Consider the following 24688-nt stretch of genomic DNA (forward strand, 5'->3'; position numbering starts at 1 on the left):
GTATTCACTTTGAATCATAACTTTCTAACTGTGAGGTTCGGACTTATATGGTGACAGAAAAAATTCACGTTCCTTCGGAACAGTTTTATGGGATAGTATCGCAACCGTGCATATTTTTCTCATCGATTTGTATTGATCAACAGCAAACGGGGACATTCGGACCGATTATCTCTGTACGCTGTGACGTGATTTATCTATTTTACAACTTACTCCCTAGAATGTAAATATTTACGGTCTATTCTCGGTACGAAAGGGTCAATATTTATGCAGACGGAAAGTCACACCACCACTTATCAAGCGCAACATATTTGTGTTACGGTGTGCGGTCATCGCCTAATTGAACTGTCATTATCTTCTCCAGGAAGTTACTTAATCGTGGAAACCGCCTAAAATTAACCCACCACGTTGTAAAATAGAACAATGCGTTTTAATTGGTTTTTTATGGTAAGTCGCAGATGTTCCGAGAATAGAAACAACGCGGGACGGCCACCGTTGCCAATTTTTAATTATATCACCGGGACATTTGTCCCAGTTTCTCGGACGGCTATTCTATGCGTGTGGCACATTCGCTTGGGTTAGGTCAAGTCCGGGGACTGAATTACCGAATGCACAAACACTGTTAAGCAACATCCACTGATATATGAATAAGCAATCGCACTATTTTATGCTAATCCACATGACTGGTTATTTCCTTGTTTGTCTGCTTGCATTAAATGAATTTTCTGTAACTCGACACTTTGAAATAAAACCTGAAGATTGTTGAAAGTAAAATGTGCTGGTTTACATTGTCTCAATTTCCCCGCATGTGGTTTTTACAATAAACAATTAATTTCACTTCATTTGTTTTTTTTAACGTGTGGTTAATTTTGTTTCAGACCTATACAAATTGACAGGGGAGGTTTTAGGCGAGGGAGCCTATGCAAGCGTCCAAACTTGCATAAGCCTTTACACCGACCAGGAGTACGCCGTTAAGATCATTGACAAGGTGCCGGGGCACGCGAGAGCCCGCGTGTTCCGGGAGGTGGAGACCTTCCACCACTGCCAAAATCAACCGAACATTATCCAGCTCGTAGAGTTCTTCGAGGGCGAGGAGAAGTTCTACTTGGTTTTTGAGAAAGTAAGTAACAACACCCACACTTCAATTCCAAACATCATTCTAACTCATGGACATTTTACAGATAAACGGTGGTCAGTTGCTGAAGAGGATCCAGGAGTACAAGTACTTTAGCGAGGCGGCGGCCGCGGAGATTGTGCGCGAAGTCGCGACCGCATTGAGTTTCATGCACGCCAAGGGTATAGCGCACCGCGACCTCAAGCCGGAGAACATCCTGTGCGTGAACCGCGATCGACTCTGTCCGATCAAGATCTGCGACTTCGATCTCGGCTCGGGCATCCGGTTCCAATCGAGCGTCTCCAGCCCCTTGGCTACACCTCAACTCCTCACTCCCGTAAGTTTTGCTTACTTGCACCTTTTGTGCGGGTTGTAAATGTGGTTGTTTGTTGCAGGTTGGTAGTGCCGAGTTTATGGCGCCCGAGGTGGTCGAGGCGTTCATCAGCGACTCGGAAACGACATCGTATGACAAGAGGTGCGACCTCTGGTCGTTGGGAGTGATCACGTACATCTTGCTGTGTGGTTATCCGCCATTCTATGGAAAGTGTGGAAATGATTGTGGTTGGGAGAGAGGTGACAACTGTAGGGCCTGTCAGAACCTCCTGTTCCAGAGCATTCAAGAAGGGGACTATGAGTTCCCGGAGCAGGAGTGGGCCCACATCTCCGAAGACGCCAAGGACCTCATCTCCAGCCTGCTGGTGAAGAGAGCTAGTCAGCGAATCAGCGCGGAAAAGGTACTAAACCTCCCCAATTGTTTTTATTCTTCGATTACTAACAGTGGTTTGATTGTTTCAGGTGTTACAACATCCCTGGCTGAAGAACGCCAGCGATGGGGCCGCTCTGACCACGCCGGCCGTCATCAAGAAAAACAACACGGCCCGCGAGCTGTCGCAGTTCGCGGAGTCCGCCATGGCTGTGAATAGAGTCGTGCAGCAGCACTTCAGCATGAAGCTTGACTATCTGGAGCGGCCGAACGTCTATCCGATCGGCGGTGCCGACGGAAAGGCGACGGTACCCAACTGTTCGTCGCGCATATTCGGCCTCAGTCCGCCCAGCGAGAGCAACCTAATGCAGAGACGGGTCAAAGGCCGGTCCTGTCAGTACCTGTTGCCGTCGCCGGTGCAGGCCATACCCAGTCCAAGCGGCTGAAGTCCGTTGCTGTCAAGGCTCATCCCTTACATCTTGTACTACTATTACTTTTTTTCTTTGATGTTTTGTTGAAGGAGTACCGGAAAAATTTTCAAAAACAAGTTAAGTTTTTTCTACGTAAAAACCGTTATTTGGCTCATTGCAGAAAGTTGAAATTCATTTAATTCTATGTGACTAGCGCGAGCGCTCTCAAAGGGTGGCGCGCTGGCTTTGTTTTCATTTTGTAATTTTTCTATAATTGATCGCGGTGCGGGGTTCATCACATCGATCACCCCGACTCAGTCGCATGATTTACAGACGGCCGGCGGCCGTCTTTACGTCATTCAAAAGGTCGGGGCGGTTAGGGTGTTGTTCGTCGTGTCGCGCCGGCCTAGATTTAGATATTGCGCTTGATTTTTAATACTTTTGTATGTGTTGAGGCGGACTGGCTGCAGCCAGTTTTGCATTGTGATAATTAAATAAGCATCTGACCGTGCGATCTAGCCGCACGTAGACTGTAGACAGCCGTACCTGCTTTTCGTTCAGTGAGATACGGAACTTTTGTATATTTTTGGGACGAAGTCCCGTTTGAGGGAGCCCGTCGCCGTTTTTACCACCGCAACAGTGAAGCTTCGTCCATAGTATTATAGGCTTGCTGAGGTTGACAACTTGGAAATGCACCGTCCCGAACCCGATTTGCTTGAATCCTGTCTACACAGTACTAAGAGTTAGTATTTGATGGGAGTTTAGGGAAGTCCGTGGTTCGTGCAAGTGCGTTGGTTTTGTCCAACGACATCGGACAGTTTAAAACCACGAAATTTTGATTATTTAGTATTACTCGTGGCAAAAACGGCGAAGAGTTCTCAAAGTACTGACAGTCCATGTATTCTAAGAGTCCTATATAAGTTTGGATATTTTTTTAATATTTTGTAATGCTCAAGGGGTAGTTTGTCTTTCTATGATTCGAATGGTATCCAAACCAGGGCGCGTGTACTACAAACGTCCACGTGGCAGTCTAGGGCTATACCAGTGACTTTATTTTGATGGGCCCCCTGCCATTTGGTCGTTTGGTCTTCCAACACTCAGGGTTGTAATTTTGATTGGTCGCGAGAGTTTAAATAAAACCACAGTAGCCAAATTAACTAGGTAACATCACATAATAATATTCGAGCAGGCGACACCATGTTATTTGGCATTACTTAATATTAATTTGGCTTCTCTAGGAGACTCGACATGTCTGTGTGAATGCTGTCAAGTTTGAATGTGATATTATGTATGGATGAATCCCAAAATAAAAATTTAAAAAAACCTGTAGAAATCTATCAGATTGGAGAGTATTCATTTTTTTTCTAATTTTATTTTAAGGCATTTATTACTGTACCAGCGTCTATTTCCAATCAATCATACCAAAAAAATTTGATCAGATATATATTGGAAGAAATTAAATTATATTTCATGGCGATTGTGCCGTGAGTGCCATTGCTGAGTTTGTAATTTGCGAGCCGTATGCTGTAAGCACACGATTTATTTTTTTACATCTTACAGCAGACAGCCCGCAAATTTCTACAGAATTATTATATTGTTATTCATTATTGACATGTCTCTTTTCCGCAAGAGCATGCCTGCAATGATGGAAATTTATGTACCACGTGTGCTTTAATTTCATATAATAAAGACCGATTTTTTTACAATACCTTTGTATCATTTCGCCTAAAAATTCAAAATTCCTAATATGAACAAAAACAACATACGTATAATAATTTTATTGAAAGAACAAGGACCAGGGAACATTGCATTTGAGGTAGACACCAGCCTTAAATATATACAAATCACCAAATTAATAGCAAAATTTCATCCACACTCCCATTGAACTTTGAGGAGACGAATCGTTCACGTCCCCGCAAGCCAAGAACATCTCTCAATAAATAAACTATAAATTAGAAGATCAAAAAATATGGCAGTGTTTACAAAACTGAAATGAAATTAGATTAATACCCATATTCATGAACATAACATTATCTCGTTATTTTAACAAAACTTAACATTAAATCACAATTTTGATAAACAAGTAAAGGTTAATCAATCAATCTCGAACTCTCATGTTCCAAATACTGGTCCTCCTCATGCCGACTGTCGGCCGGGCTACCGAACTAAAAATAAATTTGTTGAGTTGCACCTGTGATCCCAAGCCATCTTGTATAGCTCTAACTTCCGTACGATCTATGAAACCATGGATATCCAGAAACGCTAAATTCCTCGACTTCTTCAAATACCTAAACGTGATATTTAAAATAACTGTTGTGATATTTATAAAAAAATACTTACAATAAAGATTTATATTGAATGGAGTAACACCTAGATAAGGCGAGACAATTAATATCCTCCAGAAGAGCTATTTGTCTGACACTCTCTCCTGTTATAACTGTGCAATCTGATAAGTCTAACTCTCTCAGTCTTGGACAACTGGATACTAAATCTGATACATCTGTAAGACAATAATGTAATTAAAGAACTGTTAGGTTTAAGAATTAAAACAGCTTACTCTTATCACATATTAATTTTCTACATCCAGAAAAATTAAGTCTATCCATAGAAGATGGTAAATTTTCACACAAATACTGTATGCACTTACTATTTAAATAAGTCCATGCAATATTCAGTTCTCTGATTCTAAAAAAATAAAACAATATTAAATAATAAAAGAAAATTTTTCATGATTAAGTTGAATGTTACCTCCTGCAATTGTTAATTAAATACTTCAGTCCCTCTTCCTGTATACCAGTACACATGGCAAAATTAATAACTTCCAAGTCCTTATTGCCAGATAAAGCAGTCAATACATCATCATTCACAGGCACATTTTCCATACTCAGTTTTTTCAGCCTCCTGCATTTGCTGAATAAACTGGTCTGAGTTTCAGTGCTTATGTAAGTCATACTTAAATCTAAGTAAACCAATCTGGACTGGAAGTCTGGATTTGCGACAATACTTGTGGGTTCAATTGCTGGATCACATATTTTACTTTTGGCCAGCCTCAGAACTACCACTTGTTTAGCCACAATTGTGCCCAGTACACCTGGTGGGAGAGTTTTGTTGGACATGTCCAGTCTGGTCCAGAGACTCTCATCATGTGTTAGTCTGGAGAATCTCCGGCACACTAGAGCAATGTCCCTTAGTGATGAGCGGGGCAACCACCTCAAAATGTGTAGGATGACCTCATCAGAGAGGGAGTTAAAATAATCTGAAATTGCAGGTATAATGAAATTGTGCAAGTCAGCAAACAAACAAATGTTGGGTAATTAAAGTAGAACACTTACTGGTTTTATCAGTAGCTTTCATTATTGGTTTTTTGACTAATAAATTATCCCATTCTCCCATACATAACTTATCTAAGGCTTCTTTGGTTAAAGTTGACTCAAGTACAGCTAACTGCAAAAACAATAAACAGTTAATTTAGTGTTAATTGATGAAAAATGAAAAGTGCTTACTTGCTTAACTTTAGTATTTGGTGACATGGACACACAGGAAACATTGATGGCCTGTGGTTCATCTTTGCAGAAAATGGTATCATCATCTGTGAGCACCTCTTCAGTATCACAATCTAGTCGTCCGATTCCTTGGTCATAAATTTCGTGTAAAACAACGTCACTTTTATTCAAACTCCAGCTCGAGTCCAAATCGTCATCGTACCTCGCACGTTTCCTTGATTATTTTCATTTTATTGTTATTAATTTTAAATGATGAATTAAACGAACATGTGCTTACCTTGCGGGCGATCTGTCTATATTCACGTCAACGGGTTGGAGAACGCTTTGCCTGGACATTGTTAAAATTTTTCTCTCATTCCCGGTCTTTTCGATCACATATTCCCTCCAAGTAAATATGAAAATGTGTATAAACTTAGGGATTTCTCTTTCGAAAAGTCACTAAACATTACAGAACTCTATAGTATTATTTTTTTGCTTATTCCTTATCTTTTAGCAGAGTCCCCTAGATTAACGTATAAATAACTATACAATTCGAAAAATTATGCCAAATCATACTAAAATAGTCTCATTTCAATTCACAAATTCCTAAATTACAACCAAATACTGCAGTGGAAATTTGAATGAGAGAAAAAACGCAGCGACATCTATTAATAAACGAGTAAAGATTCCTGACAAGTTAACCTTAAAAAACATGTCCACAATTTTTAATAATTTAAATAAATTTACTATAGCAAACTGCCTTAAGTGCTCAAATGTAAGTAATTAAACACACATTAAACAAAATTTCAAAAAACATATATATGTTGCAATTTTATTTTTATTAAATTATGCAATTTTTAGAGGAGTCTTTCTCGTCTCTTCAAGCCCACAAACACAGTACAATTAAGGAAATACAGTGATAAAGTACATCGACAGCCTGGTAAAGGCATAGGCCCTGTATCATGGAGAAATTTGGGCATAACTTCTGTGATAGGCGCCGGACTTTTGTCCTTTATGTGGTATGTGAAAAAAGAAAAAGAAGATGGTAAAACGCACCCCAATTAAACCTTTGACAGCCCTCTAATATTATTAATATTTTCAGCAATAGCCAGAGAGAGGCAAAGGATGCTGGGCAAAACACAAATAGGAGGAAAATTTGAGTTGGTGGACACTGATAACAAAACCAGGACCAGTGATGAATTCCTTGGCCAATGGCTGTTGATTTATTTTGGTTTTACCCACTGTCCAGACATTTGTCCTGATGAATTGGAAAAAATGGCACAGGTTATAGACAATTTGGATGAAAGTCCAGACACACCAAGGATACAGCCCATATTCATATCAGTGGACCCCAACAGAGACACACCAGCTGTTGTGGGGAAGTACTGTAAAGAATTTAGTCCTAGATTATTGGGACTGACTGGGTCAGAAGAACAAGTGGGCAAAGCCTGTAAAGCTTACAGAGTATATTTCAGTGCAGGTCCCAAAGATAAGGATAGCGATTACATTGTAAGTGATTGTTGAAGTTAAACAATTATATATGTATCATAAAATCATATACTTTAGCACAATGTAAATATTTGTTTCAAATATTTATGTTGCAGTTTTTCTGAATATATAAATATATTTTCAAAAAAAAAGTAATAATAATCATCTACTTACAACATATAATCTTCCAGTAAAACATGTACAATTATATTAATTTTCACACACGCATTTGAACAACGTGTTTGGATATTTTGCATGCAGTGTATTGATTTGACACAAGCTACTTTCAAAGAATATTTAATTATTGTTTATATAAATTTTTTGCATGTTTATCTGTGATGGTCTAGACCACATATTTACAATTGCAATTATCAGCATACACTAGACCAAAACTAATTAAAACAAGCATAAATTATGTCCAAATATTTTTCAATTATTTTTAGGTGGACCACACAATAATTATGTATTTAGTCAACCCAGATGGTGAGTTTGTGGACTACTATGGCCAGAACAAGAATTACTCTGAAATTTCCTCATCAATTAAAATGAATATGTTCAAGTATAATCAGTTGAAAAAAGGTTCTAGTTGGTTTTCATAAGTTTGTAATTAAAGGACATTAGTAATTTTAAATAAACTGTTATTTAGTGTTTCCGTTTTTTTGTATTTATTTACCGGTTGTTAATCATTGTTTAATTTATGTAAATTTGCCAGTAAGATGGGAGGATTCGCGTGAGCGATGAAAAACTGTTATTAGTTCAATTTCTGAGGCATATGCACAATTTATTTCAAATAGCAGGCTCATTCATAAAAACAAAAAACAGAGTCGTATTTTAAATTAAAATTATATTCTCTTTCTTCTTTTTTCTGCTATACTGGATTGTTATTTAAATAATTTGTTACTACTTTCTGAAAGACGTAAATAAGCCTATTCATTAACTGTTCCTTCTCTTAAGATTATATTATAATGTACATAGTGTTCCAATTGTGTATTATAGTATATAATTAACATCCACACATACATTATCCAATTATACTATTAATGTAATTTATAATGTATTTAGTAATATTTATTAATAACCCGTTTCTATAAATTTTCATCAAATTTGATTTATTTATTCGCACTACTTAACCAACATAATATCATGTTGACTTTGAAACTACATTTTTTTTAATAATTAGTATGATAATTAATTAAATTGTTGATCATTCAATTTGACACTGCAAACTATTTTGAGTACTGTACTGTGTGGATAATGTACTCATTACACCGCAATTAATATAATTGTTATGTTTTTTAATTATAACAGACTATAAAAGATGCATTGATCAGTTTTGATTTTACATTTTCAAAATGAAGTTGATATTTGCCTATTTAGTGTCAGCTTTATTGGTGCACCATGGCCAAAGTGCAGTAAGTAAAACACTAAGTTTAATAAAATTTATTAATTAAATTTGTTAGATGTCAGAACAACAACTAAAAGCTGCCATTAAGCTAATGAGAAATGTTTGCCAACCAAAGTCTAAAGCTACTGATGGTAATACTCTGTACAAAGATTCGTTTATCAATTTAAACAACTTATTGATTTTTAGAACAAATTGCGGCAATGCACGAGGGAAATTTCGACCAAGGAAAGCCCATTCAATGCTATAATTGGTGTCTTCTAAACATGTACAAACTGGTAATACACATTACATTGTATTTGGTGGATTTTTGTTTTAAACAATAATATGTTAATAGATAAGAAAAGATAATTCTTTTGACTGGGAAGGTGGTCTTAAAACGTTGGAAGCTCAAGCTCCACCACGAATTGTTGGACCTGCTACAAAATGTATAACTCAATGTAAAGATGCAGGTGATTATCAACAAGTAATGATATAATTAATGTGAAAAAATTATTTCATGTCATTTTAGTAAAAACAACATCCGATAAATGCGCTGCCGGAAACGAAATTACTGAATGCTTATATAAATGTGATCCTCCAGTAAGTTACTTAAACATCAAATTCATAGTCATTTTTTTAATACTTGTATTTTTTCAGAACTATTTTCTCCCATAAATCTGATGTTTAACTGTTAATTCAGATATCTTTTAAGGTGCCTTATTAATAAACTCATTAATATAAGTTGTGTGTTTTAGTAACCTGTTCACAATTAAATAAATAAAACTCTCATATACATTGTAAAAAACTTTAATAATTCTTTAACTAAAAATATAGATGTAATATAGATGTTGTGATACCTTACAAACTAAGTCCTAAAGTAGAAATTTCCGCTTTTAGTTCATCAAACGCCTCCTCGTACTCATTGTTTTTTCTAATCAACACAGTTAAACAACCCCTTTTCACACCCATAGCTGCTCCCAAATCCTTTCGACTTGGAGTATAAACATAAGGTATTTGTTTGGATTCACATACTCCAGGGAGGTGGCACATAATTTCAACTGGGGAAACGTCGCCAGCGAACAAAACTATACCAGTCTCTCCTTTACGTATCCTCGTTTGTACGTCTTTTAATCCACATCGCACGTAGGTTTTATGTTTCATTGCTATAAAATTTAAAGAAATTGTTGATTTGTATATTAGTTTTAGCTAAAATTATTACCTTTTTTGACGAGTTTGTAACATTTTTTGGCTAATTTTTTTGAAGCCATAGGTGACGCGATCTCGTTGCAGTTTGCCACTTTGTCCTCATAACTGAGTTCTTCTTCTTTAATCGTCACATCTCCGGCGTCTACTTCTTCGGGTTCCGACTTAATCTTGCCCATTTTTCTGTTTTTGTGGTTGTATTAATGTGCCAACAACAACACGTGTTTACTATCGGTTCAAAAGAAGGAATTGAGGTTAAGTTTGGTCACGTGATACCCCAACCAGACATACAACTAATTCTAAAACGAGACGCTTGGAGCGGGGGCAGTGACGTAGAACTGTTTTTCTGAATTTTATTGAATATTAAATTAATTGTATTAAAGATTATATAAAAAATTAAATTAGATAGCAGCAGTTGTCTTCCAATAATTTGTTCAATATATGGAAGCAAATTGTTGTTTAATGTATCCCTGTTATAAATCAGTTCCTGTAAGACGTTTAACATAAGCAGAACTATCATTTTTTATAAATTAAAAAAATAAAAGAAGTATTATTTCATACAAATGTTTATTAGAATAGCAAATTATTGCACAAATACATGATTGTAGGTAAATTTATATTGAATATATCCTTCCACCTAAAATGAGAATGGGTTTAGAGGTAAAAATAAAAACGGTGTATTAATTTGCTTCGTACATCGATTGTCATTCAACCTAGATAAAACGCGACGGAACAGTTTGCATAAAACACCTACACCAACTTATCATTAAACCTCCTCTGAGTCTGTATTTGAAATCATCTCGGTCGCAATTTGTTAATCTAATGCGCACAGTGATATGTAAATTCTTCAATTTTTGTTTTATGCAAACCTTTCCCCCTTCCTACGAACTTAAGTGAAAACTGCAATAATTTAAAGATTTATGTACAAGTACAGATAATTTGACAAATTGACATGAATGTATTATAAGGAGGTGTGTGTTATAAATTTAAGTGTTAGCTAGTTCGCCCTAAAAAATATCCACTTCGAGAAAATTAGCAAAGCAATACGGCACCTCAGTGTGAACTATACCCTTTTAGAATCTAATCGCTATGTTACTAAGATTTGTTAAAGCTATTTTTCTTATAATATGGTAGCTGAGTATAGTCCACACTAAATATGGAACATAAGTAAGTATGCGATCTGGAGGTAAATTGTCCACGATACGACTGGTAGTTTTTGTTTGTTGAACACAGTTATGCAAAAATTAAAACTAGAATGATTTATGATTATTTTCGTACCAGGGACATGTTTTACTCACAAACCAGTACCATGGATTATTTTATTTTTTATTTTTGATGTGCCCAAAGGGCCAAACAACTTTCTTATATTACTTCCTACTATCACTAAATTCTCACTAAGTGTTACTATATCTAACATCACACAGTGTAAATTACCCATGGCACTGTCACGCAAAATTAATACATCTTAAAATTAATCCGCGCGTATCGTCGTGGAATCGAAAAATGGAAAGTATGGATATAAATTTGGTCGTAATCGAATAAATTAAAAATAGTGACACACTGATCATCAGTATTCGAGTATGAGTAGAAAATTGTTTACTATAATAAGAATGGAGTAGTCGAAGAACTAGACGGACCCTCATTTATCACTTCATTCAATAAATGCTAAAAAAATACATTAATTTTAATCTATCGCAAAATACCCTTTGTTAGTTAATTCAATTCACACATGAAATAAACTCCATCAAACGTACTGTCTGAGTGGCAGTACCTAATACTGCAACAGGTTTTCCGGAAATAACAGCCAATGGAAAAAGCGACTTTCATAATTGACTAGGAACTTAAAGTGAAGTCACAACCAACACAGTCGACCCTCCCGCGGACGTGCCACGTCATCAATCACCCTGTTTTTAAATCTTAATCGTAAGTATTTCAGTTTCATCGTAGCCTAATTAGGTTGTCTTAATACGTAGGTCAGTCTAGCTTTTCTAATAAGGATGCTTAATACTAAATACGTGCGAGCCACCGACACGGGAATACACTACAACCGCCCGGACGGGGGACTCGTCGCTTAAAAACTACGATTATGAATGAGTAGGGGATCGATTCCGTCCGGTCCAGTTTCATCATACCCTCAACAAAACACCCACGTCGAGCCCGGCTCTCACCGAACGGAATGATTTTTAGAGAGAGATACGCCGATAAAAAATTTCCCGCAAAACAGGATGCACGTACGAATGATTATGTATGACAGTTACATGTAAATGCAATTATTATTTAATTTTTTTTGGTTTGTTTTAAAGTTTTAAGATGAGGAGACGCGTGTTCAGAGCTGGCTGGACGAGAGCGCCGGATCTGATTCGGACTTGCGCGAAAAGCAGAGGCAACCGCTGCTGGGCTTGATCTGCGGCTTGAGCTCCTTGTCGCGTTCCGCCAAGCACTTCTGGTAGTAGTCGTAGTCCTTCAGGTACCAGACGGGCGGCCAACGGTGCTCCACCAGATAGGCCTGGTTGTCCGGATGCAACAGACGGAGGCTGCGCGGTGACATCTTGCACAGCTTGTTGTAGTTGACGCAAAGGTGGTTCATGCACCAGTCCGCCAGTTGATGTCCGTTGTGCAACTGAAATCGATCGGTTGATTACTAGGAACGCGTCAGGAAACGCTTTAGGTTACCTTAACAGGTTCTAGCAGTCTTAAACATTGTTCGATGGCTTCGGCGGGCTGAAGCCGCTCGAGGTCCTCGATAACTCGTCGCTCGACGAGGTTGACCAGTCGAGGGATGCACAACCTATTGGCGAGTTCTAGAAGATTGACGCAGCGCAGTGCTGAAACCGCCGGCACCTCGTCCGTGTAAATGAAACACAGCAGCTTGTGGAACGTGTACTCGCGCACGCCTGGGAATTCTATCTGTAGAGAAGACGAAAGAAACGTTAACACACACTTAATTTGTAAAAGGATAAATGATATTTGATTGATATTTACCACTTTCGCCTGACTTTCCCTAAAATCCCCGCTGAACATGGCCTTCATAACATCACACCTGGCAGCCAACATGGGCTTGTGAGCCGCACACGCTCCGTCATCCAACTCGAAAACCACATCAGCGAACAGTCCCTGCTCAAGGCAAACATCCTGCAACCTCTTCTTAAAGAACGTCTCGTAGATCTCGTCCGGTGGATCGGGTGCGACGAACGGATGACGGGTGAGTAGTACCAATAACTGGGGCAGTTCGAGGAATTCGGCAGCTTCGCAGGTCTCCTGCAGATTGAGTGCGCTCCTATCCACCGTGCCAGTGTACGCGAACTGCAGACATTGTTGCATGGCACCGGGCGTGACCAGTTTCGACAGCGTGACAACGGTCTGTCCCTCGGGCTGTACCACCCTGATGCATTGAAAGGCCGGATGGTCAAGCTCGCGGGCCGTCGGCAGCGCTTGACAACTGGCTCTTCTGCGGCAAGTCTTTTGCTCGGCCCTCACCAGACATTCGGTCTCGTCGGCGAAGTCGCCCAGAGAACTTACCATGCTTGAACATAAAAAAATGTTCCAAAAAGGGCTTGTAAGTGGAAAATTTAGTGGTTACCTGGAGTCGCTGGTGCTTCTAGCAAGTAGATCGGCGGTTAGAAGGCGATAGAAAGCACGGCTGCTGGCAGCAAGGACGAAACGGTGGGCGGGGAATCCCATAGAGCCGACCACCAAAACGATGTCGGTGTTGGGTCGATTCAGCCAGAGTTGGTGCATGTGCTCGATGTAAGAGCTACTGGCCACGTGCACTTCCGGCTTGAGCGGCGGTGGCGGCTTAAACGGAGCCTACAATTATAAAACATTCGTTCGAAATTTCTCTCCAGAGGGTAATCGAGTCGTACCTGGAGTAGAGGACGTTGGACCTTCTTCAGATTGGTCATCCAGAAACGCTGAGCCCGGCGGGCGATCAGCGCCGCCCTGATCGCGTTCTCGAACACTTCGTTAACTCCGTAATAGGTAAGTACCGATGTTTCGTAATAGAAGAGTCCCAGTTCGCGGGCCACGTTCCGCGCCTCGTCCGGCATGACGAGATCGCTCTTGCGGGTGGCGCGCACGAACGGACTGCGATCGCGGAAGTAGCTGAGGTAGGCCTCGTCGCGGTACATGTAGCGCAGGTCGTTCTTGCACCCGACCAGCAGCACCGGCGTGCTGGGACAGAATCGCCGGATCTCCGGATACCACATGAGACGGCAGTTGCGCAGCGACACGGGGTTGTTGATGCTGAAGCACAGCAACACCTACAACACAAATAAAATTCTCAATCAAATATATTGTTGGGGTAGTACCGGATCGGGTACTTAGTGGATACACAATATAAAATTCATATTTTCCAATCCGAAATAATAATAGATGTATCTAAATTGATGAGAAACAACAATTTGATTATTTCATGTGGATTTCCAATAATTGCTCAATATTTTATTGGAAGTATGAAAGAAAAATTCTCCGAGATGAAGTTTAAGGAATGGCTCAAGTTAAAATAAACTTATGAACAAAACCATAGGTAAGTTAAGGTACAACAAAGAGTGTAAAATGCTACAGAATGTGGATATAGACAATGATGAATTGGCTTTTAAACCAGGAACGAGTGATTTTTCAGTAGACTATCTTTAGTTTATTTTTGGAAATTAGGTGTTGCTTTTTCCCGTCTCTTATTCATTTTTAACCAATTTTTACATTTTTGAATTAAATTTCCTTCAGAATTGTAATTAGTGGAGGTAGTTCCTCTGGCCCATTTGTCAGATTGATCAGATTTTGATATTCTGCCGGAATTTCAGTACACGATAATTGATAATCAGGTAATAAAATCTTTTAATCACCACTTTCACAAAGGATAATTTGACCGTCATCTAAAATTACTCCTTTCGTATCCTAATCAAATCCTGTTTACTCAATTGAATGAACAGCATGGTATGAACTGTGGGGGGTAGTTAAAATTGAAATCGTGGTCACGATATTCCAGTTATAGACTACATCAATCTTTAATGCCGTCATTAATTGTGTGGAGGAACGGCTCCAGCTTGAAAATTGTGTGAAACGTAAATCGGAATGGATTATTAAGGGAATTGCGGGGACATTATCAACAATTGATCATTGTTTAAGCGGAATTAATTTGACCAAAGTAAATTACATGCTAGATTCTTAGAACAAATTATAACAATCGATCATTGTACCCTCCCACCAAATTGTTTTGATGACGCTTGAGGTAAGCAAGCAGCCCTCCAATTTCAAGGACATATCTAATAGTTCTTTTTGATGAGTAGGAGTTAAATCTGGCAGCCTTTGAAGTGTTGGTGTGTGATGTCGCCCCTTGAGCAGTACTGTACGGTGGCCGGAGGGGGTACTTACCACATCGGAACGTCCGTAAGCGAACCGTCTGTCTTTTTCGTGGTCGCCGAAGGTGTCCCAGAGACGCAGGCTGACATTGACACTGTCCACCACCTCCCACGAGCGTTCTAGCACGTCCTTGTAGATGCGGTACTGGTCGATCGCCCATACCGTGGGCACGTGCGTGGCCAGCAGCTGGGCCAGCGACACTTGCTTGTTGCAGGCGCGCGCGCATATCAATCGCGTCTTGCCGACGGCCGTGTCGCCCACCACCACACACTTGACCAACTCCTGGTGGGGTTGTTCATTATCCATCCCCCAAGACCTCTACTCCCAAATCCATCACACCGTGGCCCCCTAAAAAAACCATCGTTACCATTCACTTACGCTTAACCGGTTCCGGTTCTTTGAACCGGTCCAGTTTGGTTGAATTATGCCTAAACTCATTAAGGACAATCAACAATTCCTAAAATACTCGTGCCGTTTGCGTTCCCGCAGTGCAACAGACATAGATTGAGTCGCGTTGCGACGATTTTATCGTATTCCGCTTAATTTGCACACGCAAACTACCACCATAGTCGTTTGCCGGACCATTGGTTATTTATGGCGGGACAAAGGAACGCAAGTTTCGGTGATAAAAATTCACGTGAATGTTTTTCAAGATGTCGCGTCGGTGTTTTCCACGTACCCGGTCGCATGACTTGTTTAACGAGCTATTAAATGTGTTTTCGAGGAGTTTTAATTATTTATGGTTTTATGCATTTGCCGCAGCCATACATCCGATAACGCTTAAACCTGCGCATTCACCAAAAATTAAACTGTGAAATTCATCATAATCTGGGTTATGGAATCAATATGTATGCGTTATTGGGTCACCTATAACACAAAGTACTAAAACCCATTAACATACTAACAATACGGCATAAAATTAAAAACCTTCATTACCAAAAAACACAATGAAAGCAGCTGTTATATCCACCTATAAATAGATTGCGAAGCAGACCACAAAAAAATTAATTCATTTACTAAAGACAAAACCACACAATGGAAATAACACTAAATTGCACTTGTATTTATTACACGACTAATGATTTGTTTGTATTCTGTAACGTTTCATAAAAAAAAAAACACGTGGCTGATTTTATGTTTGCCAGCACCGACATGCAATGCAGTCAATGTAGGGATAGTTTTAGGGGAACGTTTCATTTCAAATAATTAAAAAGTTTATATGGCGAAACGGGAACACAGAGCAATATTTATGGAAATTGATTTTCGTTGGTAAACCGACAGAGTTCAATCATTGTTTAAATTACGCGGTCTGTTATTATTTATTAATGGGTTTGTTTGATATTGAACGGATTAAAAAGTTGCATTAATAATATGAATGTGAATAATTTAAAATAGTTCATTTTGCACGTGGATAAATGTGTTTTATTAAATTCATAACAAAGTCGAAACATCAGTAACCAATTAATTACTAATTTGATTGAAAAATATAAAAAAATTGATGAATTTGTACCATCAGATTCAACATAATATGTAAATTTGAAATTGTCACATCAGTTCACTAATTAATTTAAACCATCCATATTAAAAATATTTCATAATTTAACAAATATATTATTATATTATAAAATTTACATTTTATTGTTTATTATATTATTATTATATAAGGATTCCCTGATTCTCTGTGTGAATGTTGAATTGTTAATTTATAACATCATACTTTATAGCAAAGCACAGATAAACATGGGTAACTAATTAATTTTTATCATCCACATTAAAAATATAATAAAACTCAATATATTTAATAAAAATTTAAATGAATTATGTTAATTTATTTAAACATTTTTCTGATTTAAGAGTACACAACTGTGTAAATTTTAAAGTTTTGAGCTTACCCAGTTTAATAATTACTAATTTTAAATTCTCCCCCAATTTCAAACATCAGTAACCTATTGATTTATAACAATCTCATTATAAAATGTCTATTTATTGTTTTTTGAGTTTAAATATTTCTCTGATTTAAAAGTACAGTTGTACAAATGTCAAATTGTTGAGTTTCTTCTGTTTAATAATTATAAATTATTAGAATTTTAGCAGAGGTAAATATCAGTAACTAATTAATTTTTAACATCTACTTAAAAATATAATGAAATTCAATAAATTTAATAGAATTTAAAATTAATTGTTTTACTTAAACACTTCTCTGATTTAAGGGTACACAACTGGGTAAATTTTAAAGTTTAGAGCTTACCCAGTTTAATAATTCAATAAGATTTAAAATTAATTGTTTATTTTATTTAAACATTTCTCTGATTGAAGAGTACACAACTGTGTAAATTTTAATTTCCTGTTACTGTTCTATTTAACGATTACTAATTTTTAATTCTTCACTTTCAAACATCAGTAATTAATTAATTTATAACATTTTATTGTTTCTCTGATACAAGAGTACTGTTGTGCAAATGTTAAATTGTTGAGTTATCTACTTAACTACATATTATTAATTTCTAAAGATCTAATTTTCAGAATATTATTAGCCAATTTATAACATCAATATAAAAAATGCATTTGAAATTTATTAAACATAATAAGAATTAATACCAATTGTATGTTTTATTGAGCATTTTTCTGATTTAAAAGGACAATTGTGAAATTTTAAATTGCCAAGTCTGTGCAGTTTAACAATAACTCAACTGTTTAAACAGTTGTTTGCCACAGTTAATAACAATGTTTACTTGTTTTGCATACAACAAATTCCTCAGACAATCATCACAGGACCGATGACCCCGTATCCAAACTTCCCAATTAACTCTTACAATTACAATTGTACATCTGAAAATAGCACTGGAACACAAACGCGTCTTGTTTAATTCACACTTTGCCAAACACTGATAACTTGGTACGACAAAATGTCGTTTTCGAATGCATTACTTTGATTGTTCGGGAATACTTAATGCCGATAAGTTGCCGTCGCATTACTAGGTCACAAACAAATTTGATTTACGTTCAGCAAGTTCCACAATTAATAAAACAACGTACATAAATAATTCGTAAATTCACGATTAACGTCAGTAAAAGAAGAAAAATAGTGCGTGATCAATTACCAAATTCGAATACGAACCAAAGTGGGTTGCGTGGCCTTTATGTGCAGATAGCAATTTGTCTACCATTGACAGTAATCGAATGTATTGAAACTGAATCCCAGTAAAAAAAAAATCCATCCAACTTGGCACCGGCTGTTTCGAGTTTAACACATCGGTTCAAATGCGAGCTACGAACGATTAAATGCGTCTGAGAAGCTCTTAACGTAATCATCACCATATCTATAATTGGACATTTCATCTCTCTTTCGTTTTCAATTCATACGGGTCGTCGTCCGGGGAAATTCAAGAAAAAAAAAATTATCAAGTCGTCACGACAAAAACAACATCCCGACGTGGTTTTTGCTTTTCTTAGCCTTCCTGTCTCTTCGTTTCGTTGCTGCCATCGTCGGGAATATTATTTTATCGTTGGCGGAGTGTCGCAACTTCGGATGATTTAATGCGGACCAAACGCTGTTTTTTTACCAGAGAGTCTTTCTAGGCAGCGACTGTGTACGAGAACTTTTAGCAGATAATATGACTGTACTTTCTTGGTTCTATAATATGTGTAAACTTTTACGTTATACTTTATTTTTTATTGAAACATTCCAAACAGAATTAAAACTTCTAAATCGACAAGATAAATCAATAAGATTCTAAAAAAACTAAATATTTTAATTATTCAAACATCTATTTTAAGTCTTTAAAAGAACAAAATGTTAAAAATAGATTCAAACACTTTCCAGAATTATTAGATTGTAATTTAGAAGTAGAAAAGTCTCCATATGGAAAGAAGATTATTCATTTTTGAAACAATTATTTGTAGTTACCTATTACGAATTTATTATGTTTAATAAAATAATGTTTTTAAGAAAGACGAAATCACAAAAAAATTTCAACTACTCTTCTTTCAGTTTCTAAAACCCGAACATTGACTCAAATTTCTTGGCATTTTGATTAATTTGTAGCTGTACACATTCGAGGCTATTTACACCATAAGAAAAGAAGTCTAAAGGGTTTATATCGGGTAATCTTTTATTTTTTAATGTAGTGGAAATGTCTTGTTTAAACGCTTTCAAAGGTAATTGAGAAGTGAGTTGAAGCTCCATCATGCTGGAGCCACATTTGGTCCAAAGCATTTTGTTCTATAGCTTAACAGTACCTATTATTCAGTTTGTTACAACAGGAAGATCCAGAAATCTGTCATCTACGTGCCATGTCTCCATATTCCTTTAGAGTGTGGGGATTTTCTTTAACCCAAACGTACGTAATCATAATTTTTAAAAAACAAGGGTTTTCAGTATCTTTGCGAAGAAACCAAAAGCAAAAATCTACAAAGTTTCCAGATTATCCTTTACACTTGCTAGAATTTCTTCTTCAACTTTAGGACAATATACATACTTTGATCTTGAATTTTTCCAAATGTGATAGAAGCTGGCGATGATTCTGACTATGAAGTAAGACGACTTTTTAAAAATTAATCTTTCATATCCATACTATTACCCTCTTAAATATTTTACATTGTTTTAAAACTCTGTAAAGTTAGTTGCAAACTCAGAAACAAAGTTACAAACGATGTTCAAACTACTCTTCATCCCTTTCTAAATGGGCACGACATCTTTGTCCAAAGGATTTTCTTTTCTTAAAACCTGTACATTAACTCTAATTTCTTGGCGTTTTTGATTGCAGCTATTCGAGGCTATTTACACCATAGGAAAAGAAATCTAGAGGTTTAATTCAGGTGATCTTTCAATTCCTAATGCAGGTACACCCAATATGCTGGAATCATATATGTTAGCTTTGGTTCAAAGTAATATCGTCCAAAATAATCAGCCACTACGTTCTTCAGCTTAGCAGCACCTCTTAATTGGTTTGTTAGAACAAGAGGACCAAGAAACCTATCACCTACATGACAGATATTCACATTTATTTACAGTAAAAAAAATATAGAAAAAAAAGAAAGGGTTTTCTGCATCTTTGCGAAGAAACAAAAAGTAAAAAACAAGGAGATTATAACATCTAAAGACTATATTACACTCTTGCTAGAATGTATTTTTCTTCTTTAGGAGTAAATACAAAGATATAATGTGATGGATGATTTCAAGTAGGTTGTAAAAGACAATTTTTTGTAAATTAAAATGGGAGCTATAAAAAGGAATAATCTTCCATATCCATAATACTACCCTTTTAAATAATATACATATTTTAAAACCCTTTAGAGTTACTTTCAAATTGGATAAATTGAGTAAAACGAATTCTTGATTTAATTTCAACAATGCATTCTGAGTATCAGTTTGAAACTTTCAGGAGAAGTTTTTATTTGTTTAAAGAGACGTCAATTTATTTTTTGTTGTTGTTAACTCAGTAAAATTGGTTGAGTTAAACTAATTAATAAATTTGTTTTTGTAGAAAACCTTAACGATTTTATAATGAATTAATAAAGCAAATTATTATAAAATGTTTTGTGTCTCTACTAACGGTGTTAACGTGTGGCTAATTACTTAATTTACTTGTTATTACATTTATATTATTTAATTAGTTTCCCTTATTAATAATGTGTGATGAATTTCCGTTACTTTCATTTGTGTTATCAGGTACAATATAATATATGAGTAATAGTTTTTCATAAAAATATAACAAATAAATGTGGTTGTTGTATGCAAGCAAAATTAAATAAATGAAAAAATCTAGATGTAACTTTGTCTGGGGGTGTCTGTGGGGTGTTTACAGGATTCATTCAGAGCCAGCCAAGATTTAATTAAAAAAAATCATGGCTCACGCGTCCAATGGTTAATTTCCCCCAGACCAAAGCCACAAACAACCAACGTCAATTTAAAAACCAACGTCCTATTTGCATTACTGCTTAGAGGTGTAGGTAAGTGCAATTTGCATCGAGTCGTTAACGAATTACCCACACAAGGCCGATGCACTTAAATGCAGACATGTCACTCAATCCTGAAATAATAACTAACCGCGATAATTAACACAAAAACTAAAATAAAAATTTACTACGACATCGCCTACATTAACAACAATTGTGCACCAAGTAAACAATCGTCGGTCAGCTGTTAAAACTGAATTGGTTCGCGTTCCGCGAAGCGAACAACCGACGGTGTTTATGTCCGGCCGTGTTTTGGGCAAGGGCAGGGTGCGAAAGGGCGTGCTCCGGCAATTAACCACCGGGACGCCCGTAACGCTATGTCCGGCCGCCGTCGCAACGCCTTCATACTTACATTCATCAGTTTGGGCAGAAAACGTGAGGATAGAGCTGCATTTGAGGCGTCACAGCAAGAGGACACACGCACACTAAACTCATATACGGGCCTACGGTGTGGGTGAGAGCGTCCGACCAGCGCGACAGCTCCTGGCCAACTACCGGTCGTGACGTACCGTTTTCGATCAAATCGACTCTCCTACCGCTTGCTACTCTCGAATTTCGCGAACCACTTTTTCCCCGGAAAGTCCGTCCCCAGTCGCGGATAAGGAATCGCCTCAAATTTTCACCGCGAACCCGTCGTCTCCCGACCAGTCTGGAACACCCCAGAACCGCGCCGACATCCGGTTGCTGGTCCTCGACTCGCCCAAGGCCGGATGCAGCAGCCGGCCACCCTGACTAATATTTTTACTCAAGCCTCCGACCGTCGGTCAGTTTCGATGTTGGAACGCATTGGTAATGTGATTTGTGTTGGGGTATGGTTTGGGATCCGGTGATGAATGTCGATTGATTTTTCGCTGGCGGTCTGGTGTGACGTCAAAGAGCCGAGGTCGTTTCAGGTTCATGGCGGAGTTTGAACTCCGACGGATCAGGGGCGGCGGGATGCGCGGCGTTCCGGCACGTCTGGAAGTTGCCGCTCTGAAAAACGCGCTCTGTTCATCGGGATTTGTTCTATGCGGTCTTCATTTAGACCGGCACCGGTTATGTGGACATGATGAAGTTGTCTGGTTTCAGGGAATATTGTCGCAGTATCTTTAGGAACAATTTTTCACTCAAGCAGCGTTTTTTCTTTATAATTAAATTATATACTTTTACAAACTATTCATTTTATAATCAAAGAAAAATATTTACAGTAGTACCCATAATAGTAACAACTTATTAAAAGTGAGTTCGAAAATCTTGAAAGAAAATCAATAACAGGATAATTGGAGTGTCAAAAAACAATCCAATCTTATTGTCAACTAAAATTAAAACCAACTTGGAGAAAATGAGACTTGCTGAAATTACTTCAAAGGAAAGCGAGAAGATGGTTAATGGATGGAGGTTCGTTTGACCCTTACAAAAAGTCCAATTTTGGCTTGCTTTATTGACCTGTCTAAATTTAATTTATAAATAATTCTGGTTCTGCTTATGTTGAACATTCTACAGGCCCAAACTACACAAACAGTTTGTTTATCCACTGTGAAACATGGTGACGGTTCAGTTATGGTATTCCCATACCATAATCTTCAATTCTTCTGGTGTACACCCCCTTATACTGATTTATTTACGGGAAAACAACAATTTGCTTCCATATAATGAAGAAAAGACAGTCTTAATAAATGTATTTCAACATGAAAACGATCACAAATACAATTCCAAACTTATTTGGAGGACGACAAAGATATTGAACTTGAATTCACTCCAAACTATTCTTGCCCAAAATTCGAGAAGATAATTAATATATTTTGGTGCAAACATTAGCTTTTTCCAATATTTATTCTTTTATACCAATGATTTGTTAACTCAAAACATGAAACGATAAATCGTTTATACAAGTTGAAGGTGATATTACTTCAATTTGAAAGTGATAATGGAGATGAACAAATAAAAAATCGTCCTAAAACGTGTAATAACAAATAAATTAAACAAAATCTCATCCAAAATATATAACATATTTAGAAATAGACCTGTCATTAAACTGTGATGAGTCAACATAAGGAAAAGATATAATGAATTTATTCAAAAAATTGGATAAACGGATTCCATATAAATTAAGTGAGGATAACAAAATTGGGCGTTTAACAATTGCCAATTCCTCATGTCACATTATAGACTCAACGGAAGCTTCAATCTACTTCATTCACCAAATATAAGTGATTATTATTTATTTTTTACGGCCCAATTTTTTTTAAATAATAAATAATTTAATTCTGAAGAGGTTCTACAGACACAGAATTTTTATAATAGTATAAATTTCGTTTTATTGTATATTTAGTTGAATAAAAGATATTTTAATGTAAATTATGTTAAAAAACAAATTACTAATTACATACTAAAATAATTAAGAGTCAAACGTTGTTTTCAATGGGTAGCGACCTTTATTAATAATAATTTTGACACGAAAATAACCAATTAGATATAGACCAATCATTTAGAATCAATTTATCAGACATTTTTGAACGTGTGAATCTTCATTACGTAACAACACCATACTGTACTCCATTGAAAAAATATTAATTGCCATTTCTACGCCAGTCTATATTAAACTCCTTATCAAGGAGTCTTGAAAGATCCATTCTAGATAGCCTGCGTCTACGAATTGGACGATTCTCTCTAATACGATGATCTTCTGGCACTTGAGAAGAAAATGTGGTGGTTTCTCTTGATTGTAACATTGGTGTATTATTGTTCTCTTCCTGTTCAAATGGTATAATTGATCGAACTGCTGTCATATATCGGGTGACTTCGATTAGAAAAATCGCTTGAATAAGACACGACGCCAAAGCCAGAAATATTTCAATAATAAACGGTGAAAATCTTATGTTCAACTCCATTGGAGTTGAAACTGTGTTATAAATGAAGTACAGTAATTCTTTCATGTTATTACTAATTTTGAAGCGCTACACTCGTTAATTTTAATTTGATATGTAGTCAATATTAATTCTGTCAAATTTGTTTGACGTAATATTAATTGTTGTAATTTGAACAGATTCAATTAATTTTGTGTCTATTAAACGAATATTAAATCAAAATCCGATGGGTACTCCACCCGGCAATTGGCAATTACAAATTTTTACGCCCGAAATTTATAGTTCGATTGTGCCGGTGAGTCGTTCGTCTGACTGTTAAAAATTTTATTGGGCACTAAAACTTAATGTCAACGAGCAATTACACTCATCCCATGTGTTCCACCTCATTAACTCCAACCCAGCCAACATATTTTGTGTTGTTTATTTTGTCTATCGGTTTTAAATAAATGTTTTATCACTTCTTTCTCTTCGGACACACTACTTAACACATCCGAACGAAATTAATAATGCAACATATTGATTAACCATTAATGTATTTGTTGCCACTGATGAACCTACTAAAGTGGTGCCGTTTAATTAATGGATCCCAGTGTATTTGCATCATTTATATTAAGTTTCTCTTAAATTGGTACGTACTATATCAACTCCCATTAAAGGGATAATTCGTCGTATTTACTTTGTTATGAAAAATTTTATTCAATATTCGCTGATAATTGATCAATTACTTTGGTAAAGACGATTGATT

At 36.8% G+C, this 24688-nt stretch overlaps 6 protein-coding genes across 9 annotated transcripts in view; 3 read left to right on the forward strand and 3 right to left on the reverse strand.

Moving 5' to 3' along the window:
- Nucleotides 1-3930, forward strand: part of LOC109596199 (MAP kinase-interacting serine/threonine-protein kinase 1-like) — a 67314-nt gene extending 63384 nt beyond the window's left edge. For all 3 annotated transcript variants that reach the window (XM_020011696.2, XM_049967700.1, XM_049967701.1), the window contains 4 exons: nt 876-1117; nt 1179-1448; nt 1507-1845; nt 1907-3930. In XM_020011696.2, coding sequence (XP_019867255.2) covers nt 876-1117; nt 1179-1448; nt 1507-1845; nt 1907-2260 — 1205 coding nt within the window. In that variant the 3' untranslated portion in view covers nt 2261-3930. The remainder of the gene's footprint in view (nt 1-875; nt 1118-1178; nt 1449-1506; nt 1846-1906) is intronic.
- Nucleotides 3931-3987: 57 nt separating this feature from the next.
- LOC109596184 (S-phase kinase-associated protein 2) lies at nt 3988-7623 on the reverse strand. Of its 2 annotated transcripts, XM_049967702.1 has the most exons (8): nt 7369-7623; nt 6005-6109; nt 5728-5941; nt 5557-5668; nt 4973-5480; nt 4782-4909; nt 4565-4724; nt 3988-4512 (listed from the first exon to the last, which is right to left on the reverse strand). In XM_049967702.1, the coding sequence occupies exons 1-8, from the start codon at nt 7449-7451 to the stop codon at nt 4323-4325; spliced, it is 1500 nt and encodes a 499-aa protein (XP_049823659.1). In that variant the 5' UTR covers nt 7452-7623; the 3' UTR covers nt 3988-4322. The 2 variants fall into 2 exon arrangements, with proteins under 2 accessions (XP_049823659.1, XP_019867241.1); XM_020011682.2 differs by lacking the exon at nt 7369-7623 and having other exon boundaries at nt 6005-6149.
- Nucleotides 6288-7844, forward strand: LOC109596190 (protein SCO1 homolog, mitochondrial). Its single transcript, XM_020011688.2, has 4 exons — nt 6288-6481; nt 6568-6751; nt 6809-7215; nt 7638-7844. Exons 1-4 carry the CDS (start codon nt 6419-6421, stop codon nt 7791-7793), a joined length of 810 nt encoding a protein of 269 aa, XP_019867247.1. The 5' UTR covers nt 6288-6418; the 3' UTR covers nt 7794-7844.
- A 609-nt stretch (nt 7845-8453) lies between these two features.
- On the forward strand, nt 8454-9319 carry LOC109596179 (general odorant-binding protein 72-like). Its single transcript, XM_020011677.2, has 6 exons — nt 8454-8606; nt 8655-8730; nt 8786-8874; nt 8934-9048; nt 9108-9178; nt 9236-9319. Exons 1-6 carry the CDS (start codon nt 8547-8549, stop codon nt 9251-9253), a joined length of 429 nt encoding a protein of 142 aa, XP_019867236.2. The 5' UTR covers nt 8454-8546; the 3' UTR covers nt 9254-9319.
- Nucleotides 9320-9369: 50 nt separating this feature from the next.
- LOC109608027 (H/ACA ribonucleoprotein complex subunit 2-like protein) lies at nt 9370-10057 on the reverse strand. The gene is made up of 2 exons (XM_020024472.2): nt 9798-10057; nt 9370-9741 (listed from the first exon to the last, which is right to left on the reverse strand). Exons 1-2 carry the CDS (start codon nt 9958-9960, stop codon nt 9437-9439), a joined length of 468 nt encoding a protein of 155 aa, XP_019880031.2. The 5' UTR covers nt 9961-10057; the 3' UTR covers nt 9370-9436.
- A 272-nt stretch (nt 10058-10329) lies between these two features.
- On the reverse strand, nt 10330-21649 carry LOC109608028 (rho-related BTB domain-containing protein 2). The gene is made up of 7 exons (XM_049967723.1): nt 21450-21649; nt 15152-15487; nt 13645-14040; nt 13362-13588; nt 12764-13304; nt 12455-12688; nt 10330-12401 (listed from the first exon to the last, which is right to left on the reverse strand). The coding sequence occupies exons 2-7, from the start codon at nt 15443-15445 to the stop codon at nt 12108-12110; spliced, it is 1986 nt and encodes a 661-aa protein (XP_049823680.1). The 5' UTR covers nt 15446-15487; nt 21450-21649; the 3' UTR covers nt 10330-12107.
- Nucleotides 21650-24688: the final 3039 nt, after the last annotated feature.

The sequence above is a fragment of the Aethina tumida genome, chromosome 5 (assembly GCF_024364675.1).
Source record: "Aethina tumida isolate Nest 87 chromosome 5, icAetTumi1.1, whole genome shotgun sequence".
NCBI lineage: Eukaryota > Metazoa > Arthropoda > Insecta > Coleoptera > Nitidulidae > Aethina > Aethina tumida.